This window comes from Cicer arietinum, chromosome 7, assembly GCF_000331145.2.
Source record: "Cicer arietinum cultivar CDC Frontier isolate Library 1 chromosome 7, Cicar.CDCFrontier_v2.0, whole genome shotgun sequence".
NCBI lineage: Eukaryota > Viridiplantae > Streptophyta > Magnoliopsida > Fabales > Fabaceae > Cicer > Cicer arietinum.
The window spans coordinates 19,527,266-19,536,129 of NC_021166.2; the positions used below are offsets into that span (position 1 = coordinate 19,527,266).

General features: G+C 26.5%; 1 protein-coding gene across 1 annotated transcript; it reads right to left on the reverse strand.

Moving 5' to 3' along the window:
- Positions 1 to 4,028: 4,028 nt before the first annotated feature.
- On the reverse strand, positions 4,029 to 8,640 carry LOC101515542 (protein neprosin-like). Its single transcript, XM_004516081.4, has 7 exons — positions 8,406 to 8,640; positions 7,113 to 7,199; positions 6,774 to 6,992; positions 6,415 to 6,582; positions 5,531 to 5,584; positions 4,786 to 4,932; positions 4,029 to 4,644 (listed from the first exon to the last, which is right to left on the reverse strand). The coding sequence occupies exons 1-7, from the start codon at positions 8,607 to 8,609 to the stop codon at positions 4,264 to 4,266; spliced, it is 1,260 nt and encodes a 419-aa protein (XP_004516138.1). The 5' UTR covers positions 8,610 to 8,640; the 3' UTR covers positions 4,029 to 4,263.
- Between the last annotated feature and the right edge of the window lie 224 nt (positions 8,641 to 8,864).

The following is an 8,864-nucleotide window of genomic DNA, read 5'->3' on the forward strand; positions in this document are numbered from 1 at the left end:
ATTCTTCTTTTAAAACAATAACGTAATGTAGCGGTATGTGAACGAGACAGATGGACACGACGGTGAAATAATCTGTTAAATTATTTGCTCGTACGTTGTCGGATATGTCGCGACACAAAAGCCACCCACGATTGAGAGTGAGTAATATGGTGCGGCAAGCGAGGATGAATTTCATCCGGCGGCCGCGACCATTATTTCTAATCCTAAGGGCGAAAACATTTATTTGTTGTTATGATTTTTTTTTAGTTGATAAAGACGTATTATGAATATTATATTACAATATGATGAAATTTATTTTTTTCGGCTTATAAACATCAATTAGTTATATTTTATTATTATTTTTTGTGTTGCAAAGAAAACAATTTTAGGATTAAAAATTCTTTAAAAAATAAAAGCTTTACACATGAGTTTACTTTTTACAAATAGGAAAAAAAAATAGAAAGCGAAATAAAATATATTTAAAAAACAATTTATGTTTCGAATTTTGTCCCCCTTTGTCTTCTTGTGGCCCGACTATTTATAGACTTTTGGGTATAGATTTTAAAAGACAAAAGAATAATTGTCAATTGATTACCATTAATCTATTTTTGTTGGTTTCTTTTCTTTTAATTGGCCACAATTATACCGATTCTTATTGCTATTGATTCATTTCTTCGGTTTTCTTTTCTATTCAATTGATCACCATTATTCTGATTTTTATGACCATCAATCAATTTATTTTTGGTTTTTTTTTCATTTATTTTGATCATCATTGCATTGATTTTTATGACCATCAATTTATTTCTTTTCAATTTTTCATTTATTTTGATCATCATTGCATCGATTTTTATGACCATCAATTCATTTCTTTTCAATTTCCTTTATTTTTATTTCTTATTATTATTTTTATATTTTAGAAAATAGTTTGAACAAAAATTAGAGGCAAACAAGAACCGAAAACACTTGTGATTGTTAAAAGCTTATATCCATAATTATTTATTTTTATTTTTATATTTATTCATATATATTTACATATTTTTTATTATTATTATTTCCCTTTTTAATAAAAAGTAAAAATCGGACAAAATTAGGTGTCAACAGATATATATATATAAAAATACACTATGAATATGAATAAAACACAAATGCTAATAAATTAATATTACCACAAAAACGGGGTTTGCACGTTTAGCTACACAAGCGCTTCATTATTCATTTGATATGTAGTGTTTGTATATTTTCGGAGCTTCAACATTCAAATTTCTATCACGATCTCTTAAATAGCAATTTGACAAATGTGATCTAAATCATCTGTGTATTTTTCCGACAACTCTAAGCACATAATTTTTTCGCATCTCATCAACGTTAAAGGCCGAACGCAAATCAAATAAAGATATAGTTTGAGTAAAAATATTTCAATCGAAAAAATTATAAGTAACAAAAAAGTGGAGTAAAAAAATTACTTGTATATCATTCCACAATATATCTTTAGCATCTTTCAAAGCTTTATCTCTCCAATCATCAATTGTTATTGGGATATTTTGACGAACAACTACACCAATGTAACTTACCATCATTGAACTGTTGGGCTCAATTGACTGCCACTTTGATTCTACCTCACCTAATAAATTCATAGAGTAAGTGCATGCTCTCAAAAAAGATAAAAAATAAATTATAAACAAAGTATAGTATACCTCAAATTTAATTCCATTACTTCTTGCTTTGATGACCTTTTGCATAATAGTTGCCCCACGTTTAACTTCGTTTTGATAACTCCTAGTATTGACAACTTCATCATTTTGACGATCTAAATCATTATTGGAATCCATTTATCTACACATTTCACATAGTATAATTATAAGTTCAGTATAACTTCAATAAGTTCAACATGTAGTAGTCTAAGTAGCAGTATAAGTTCAACGTGCAGTTCAGTGACATAACAAATTAATAAATACAATACCTGACAACAACAATCACTGAGTTTAGGGTTACGACTTCACTTAAGTAGGAACAACGAGAAGATGGTGCATAAATACATATGGAGAAGGTTCGTATGGAGAGGGTTCGCAGTAGGGTTCGTATGGAGAGGGTTCGTAGGGATAATAGTGAAAAAGGTTCACACAGGGGAGAAGATGGTCAGTAGGGTTCGTATGGAGAGTAACGAAGATGGAGAGTACGTAATGAAGATGAAAATGAGGAGGTTATGTACTGTCAAGTTTGTAAGGAGAGTACGTAATGAAGAGGAAAATGAAGCGGTTTCTTATTATCAATTTACTTAAAGACCATTTTACAGTGCTTGTCTAAAAAGCGCTTTAAAAGACCTAACCTATTACAGCGCTTCCAAAAATAAAACTTTAAAAGACTATATAAAAAGTGCTTTAAAAGACTGTATAAAAGGTGCTATATGAGCATTTTACAGCGCTTATGGACAAAAAACGTTGTAAATGATTAAAAACGCGGTATATGAGCATTTTTAAAAGTATTTTACAACGCTTCTGTAAAAGGTTTGTAATTTAATTTTTAAAAATCTTTTACAACACTTATGGACAAAAAGCGTTGTAAATGATTAATAGTTTATGTTCTGTTCGGTTCAAGTTAAATATGCTAAATTACAATTTCAGTTTAGTTTCTGTAAAATGCTAAATAATTAGTTAAATACCTATATATCAATGCTAAATGCTTAATTAATTTCAGTCCAGTTTCTGTAAAATACCTATATTTGGATTTTTTTTTCAAATAATTAGTTAAATACCTATATATCTATGCTAAATTACATGATCAGTTCAGATTGGGATCAGTTCAAGTTCAAGGAAAATGGTCAATCAAACATAGCTTTTTCAAGTTCAAGTTCAGTTCAAGTTCAATATAAGCAGAAATTAGTATAAACAGAAAATCAAACACAATTCAAACTAAATACTAAAATGCTCAGTTTTGGCAGGTCAAACACTTAAATTACATGATGAGTTTAGATTACATGACCTATACAAAATACTTAAACACCTGAAGATGTCATTCTTTTTTTTGGGTGGGATTTTACGATGAGTTGACCAAATTGTTTATTGGGATTAATAAGGGATCAACAAGTATGATATTTGTTGCGGTAAATGAGATATGATAAGATCTGATATACCTTATATTATAAACTAATATTTCTCAAACGACTCACGCTTGAACAATATAATATATATAAATTTTTAAAAGATTTTAATTATTATTATATAATTTTGCAAACAAGTTTATATATTTAGTTATTAAAATTAACTATATATTTAATTATATATATATATATATATAATCAATTAATATATATATATATATATATATATAATTAAATATATAATTTATCTTAATAACTAAAATACAAATTTTAAGAATTATAGGTGTGCATTGATATCATGCAATATAATTAAAACACTAATGCAAGTTGTTGTGTACATTTGGGGTATGTGTGATTTCCTTGCAGTTTTCAACACCATGCATTGGTTGGGTAATACTACATAATAATGAGGATACAATAATTGTGATCGACCTTATGCATTAAATTATATTTCTTGTGTTAATGAGTTTTAATTTTGGAGGAATAAGTATATAGGGAGATAAGAATTTTATAAAATTAGGGGTCGGAAACATTAAAAAAGATTATGACTAACTAAATAATTTTATTATATATAGAGTGCTAGATCAATGATAAGGGTTTAACCTTGTAACTTTTTCATTACAAGGTATCGAATTCATATTCTCTCGGTGACTATTATAACAATGAATATTAGTGATACTTTGATTAATAAAAGTTTCTATAATATATATTATAAATACATAGTCAACTACATTTGCAAGAAAATTATATTTAGTGTCACTATGCGAAAAAACGCATTTTACAGCGCTTTTTTTAAGCCATTTACAGCGCTTTTTCAAAAAAGAAAACAAACTTTATAATCATTCGTGTAAACTTTGAGAAGAATGTCTAAACATGAAAGAAAGCCAAATTTGATAATGGTAATTGGTAAACATCAATAACAAAAAAGAATCAAGAACCAAGTTGTAATGGTAGATGACTTTTGAATTAAAACCCATTTAAAGAGGAAACTCTCTTGAATCTATCACATGTTCACTAATCTTGTTTGATCATTAAATTAATCAATTAAGTAACAATTACATTCCTCTATAACAGAACTTAATTGTTTTTGTTTGTGCATTTTTTGAATTCTCATTTTATTGATTGGAGGAGCATAGAAGAATTTGGTGGACATGGATTATAATTCTGAATGTATATTATTTGTTCCTTTAGGGACAATTAATATTCCTGCCTGGTCCACCATAGTAAAAGTAATTTCCCCAATCATAACCTTTCCCTTCCTTTAAATTATAACAACCTGGGAACGAAATTTCAGTGGTATGATCAGATGGCAAATCATACAAGGAGTCATCATAATCCACAAGTTGAATTTTCTTAAAGTGTGAAGCTTTTCCATAACCCTCTTCTGGAAAATGTCCACTACCCATTTGAGTGAAAGTGTGAGACCCTGCTGTTTTTAGATTACTTACTGCTCCACCAAATTGCACATCAATTGCATAATCCTTTAAGTAAGTAAACAATTTCGCTGGCCAATATCCAAGTAGAAGTCCAGATCCCCATTTTAGCCACCAATTCCCGTCATTTGAGTCCTACAAATTTTATTAATCAAATTGACTCATTACTATTGGAAAACAAACTTAGTGTAAAAAAGACGAACATAAAGAAATATTTACGAAATTATCCATAATCTTCTCATTAAGGTAAATTTGTAAATTAGAGCATAAAATTACCTTCCACACCATTAGCTCAATACCAAATTGTTTCCCGTTATACGTAGAAACCGGAACAATTCTGGATCCTAATGCAATTTTGTGGTTAGTTTGAATAAAACCTGGGCATAGTAAATTGTAGCATCCAGTTTTGTGATATCCATCGGCCTGCAATACTTACTATTATTATTTCCTTTTCAAATAAAGGTTTAATTAATGTGTTTCTTACTCTTTAAGTAAATATAAATTATAATCCTCTTTATGTTCAACATTCATTCATCTAAATAAAATTGTTTAAAATAATTGACACTTCAATTTTTAAAGTGATATTAATTTGTTTTTTCAACTGTACCTTTTAATTAATACTAAATACTTCACTCTCAATTCAAAATATCTACTTTTGTATTGATGAATAAGGTAAATGCACCAATACACCATGATAATTTAGTAGAATTATCATTCCTCTCTCTTATTTTCACTTTTTCTAATATGTACGAAACAATCTAATACATCGATTATTATGGTTGTAGAAGTACAACACAGTACCATAATTCAAATTTATTAAATCTTTGTTTTTTAATGCCAAAGAGTCAACAATATGTATTAAATATTTAATTTTGAATTAAATAAATGATATTTCAGGAAAAATAATATTAAATAATTTAAAAATAGTTAATTTTTACTTATAATTATACTATTATATACTGCAATAGTGATTAGAGGAGTTTACTTTTTCCGCCTCCTTTATTTAAATAAACTTACTTACCGTCCAATAAACAGTGACTCTTGGGCGGTCGTCTCCGTAGTGAAATGAACTCACCTACATGAAAATTAATTAAATTTAATTAGATGGACTAAAAATAAAATATAAAATCAAGTACATTGATGAAATCCAATGAAAACAAGTATATTGATGAAATAAAAATGAGAGGTAGATGGTTGACACCAAATTAAATTCACTTAAGAAGTTTTTGAAATATAAATTAATTTTGATACATTGTTAATATAAAGTGTTTATGGTTGAAGTTAATGTAAATTTTGTATACCTTCAATAATCATAAAATTATGACATTAATAAAATGTTGAATTTAATTCTCACTATCTATAAAGTTTTTTATACCATAATATTTATCAAAAAATAAAAAAGGGTTAAATAAGTTTATATTTCTTAAGTTTTATTTTTAATCTCTATAAAAAAATTATTTTAATCTTTAAAAAAATTTTCAGTTTTGATTTTTGTCCCTATTATTTTCAAGTAAATTTGTGTTCATTATTTAAATTTTTGAATAAATATTTTTATATATATTTAAAAAATTATTAGAGTTTCCCTCACAAAAAGTTAAAATTTATATTAAAAAAAATGAATATGAATTTCTAAGTGTCAGAAGCTAATAAATTCATATTTAATTGATCATTTATTAAAAAAAAAAATAATTTTTATATAAAATATTTTTATAATATTATAAACATGCATAACAAAAATCATTTAAATATTTGAATGATAAAAATTAGCTAATATGAAAACAAAGAACAAAAATAAAATTTGAAAATTTTTAGGGACTAATCGATAAAAAAAATGATAAAGATTAAAAGCAAAATATATATTGAAATTTCGGAGAAAATAAAATCTTATTTAATTGAATAACATGCCTGCCAACCAAATTCAATGGAATTGCGAGTTGGATCATCAGCTTCACCAGAGGTGATCCAAATTTTAGAAGCACTGAATTCATTTTTACTTTCCATATAAGGTGCCCACACGTTTATGATTGCCTTTGCTCCATATACCGCTCCGTCATTCACAGTTATAACTGCATACTGTGCAATTTCAAGCAATAAAACAAATTAAATACTCAACTATCATGTGCTTGCTTTACCAATCTCCATTATCATTTTATGCCAAAAGTTGTTTGTTTATTACTTACTCTTACTATAAGAAATAACGTTAAAAAAATAGAAAAAAAGAAAAACATTGAGTGACAAAATATTAATTTCTTGGGGTTATTTACCTCGACTGGATCACCATTAGGTGTACCATTGGCGTTCTTTTTAAAATCACTTGACTTTTTTCCAAATTTATCAATAGAACCAGCTCTTAAAATATCTTTTTCTCGTGTTCTTCTAATTGGAATAGTTCCTTCAGGGCATGATTCTCCTGATAAACTCCACAATTGAGCGAAATCACTTGAATTATCTTCGACATACCCTTTTGGTAGTTTTGGAGGACTCTGCAAATACAATATTCATGAAAAATTATAAATTATAAACATGAATTATAAAATCTTATAATTAGCTTAAAATATAGTTTTGAATTTTCCTTAATTCAATTAACAAAAAATAAGATATACCGCTGGTTTGTGTCCTTTCAATAAAGGATGATCAAACGCAGGTTGGTTATGAAACAAAACACAATCTATAATATCTCCATCAGGACTCTGCAAAAATAAATACAACCAATTACATAAACACCAGCATATAAGTTAAGCATTGAGACTTAAGTTGTTTGGATGAAGTAATTGAAAACAACATAACATTTAAAATTATGAACAATACAAATGTTTCAATTGAATTCCGTTCATATATAATTTTTTGTTTGGATAAAGAAAATGCATATTTAAAATTGGGTCATTTTTATAAGTTTAAAAATATTTAGGGTAAAAATATTAATATCCAAAGAAAATTGGTGTAAGCTAACAATTTTAAAATTTTGTGCCAAATTTGAAATTTGAAAAAAAAAGAGGTCTCCATTCGCAAAATTACCCATTGGAGAACCAATTTTAACGGTTTAAGAAATGATAAGGACCTATTTGAAAATATTTGTAACTAATAGGGACTAATATGTAAAATTTAAAATATATCAACATGGCTTTGAATTAATAGGGACTAATACTTGGACCATTTTGATAATCATATTATATAAGCTTAGGATGCAATTTTAAATTCTAAATTTTTAGGTAGTATTTGAATTAATTGTTTGATGCGAAGTAATTAAAAATTCTAGGAAATTTACAATTTTAAACAATTCAAAAGTTTTGGTTTAATTCTTGTCATTTATAATTATAATATTTATTTAGATACAATAATTGCTTATTTAAATTTGGATCATTCAATAAGTTTTAAATAAAATTAGATAAAGATATAAATAACAGAAATTCAGATGCAAAAGTGGAAATTTTAAAAATAGGGTCAAAGTTGAATATTTGAACAAAAATTAATGGACCAATTTTATAGGTTTGAATATTTATAGGAATCAATTTGCAAAATTTAAAAAATTATAAGAATCTATTTGCAAAAATATGTAAATTTATTGGGACTAATATATAAATTTCAAAATATTTAGAGACTAATTGGTGTTTATAAAAAATTACAGGGACTAGTTTAAGATTCATATTTTATAAGGTTAAGATGGAATATTAATTTTTTAATTTTATGTAATATTTGAAATTGTCTAAATTTTGTTTGGTGAAAATAACTCAAGAATTCCCTTTCGTTTAAAAATTCTTCAAATTTGTTTTCAAAACAAGGTAATTTATATTGAAGAATTTGAATTATCCTCTAAAATTATATTGCATCATAAATTTTTTCATCTAAACACGTTGGATGTAAATTATATAAAAGTTTTATGATTTATTTTAACATACATGAATAGTTTTGACGGCAGGCTTGTTGATCCGCTGAAGATGAATTGCTATCTTTTCCTTCAACTTGCGAAACTTTTCCTCTTGTTGAAAAGTTTGATTGGCTAAATGATGGCTACTGGTTTTTGAACAATAAATTGGATAAACCAAAGAAACAAGGAGAAGAAAACATAGGAGGTGAGAAATCATTGAAGAGTTCAAATCCATGTTTGGTTTTCTAGTGTGTGTTCTTGTCTAGGAAAGCTTTCGACATCAATATATATACTATTCCAATCTCTAATATAAGTAAAAGTAGAGTTAAATAAAGTAGTTTAAATTTGGACTAAATATATAAATTTTATGTAATTTATTTTGCTTATATTAAATAGAAGAGAGAGTATGTCATACAAAATGATAACGTTGTCAAATTTAAAGAAATAATAAACACATGTTTTGGTCAAAAAGATTTAATACATCATAAAT

What these genes read in the sequence shown, in the direction of transcription:
- LOC101515542 (XM_004516081.4), bottom strand. Translation starts at nt 8,609, where the DNA reads ATGGATTTGAACTCTTCAATGATTTCTCACCTCCTATGTTTTCTTCTC. An exon ending in CTGCCGTCAAAACTATTCAT is followed by an intron (nt 7,200 to 8,405) that starts GTATGTTAAAAT and finishes TTATTTTTGCAG; the next exon opens with AGTCCTGATGGAGATATTAT. An exon ending in CTAATGGTGATCCAGTCGAG is followed by an intron (nt 6,583 to 6,773) that starts GTAAATAACCCC and finishes GAAATTGCACAG; the next exon opens with TATGCAGTTATAACTGTGAA.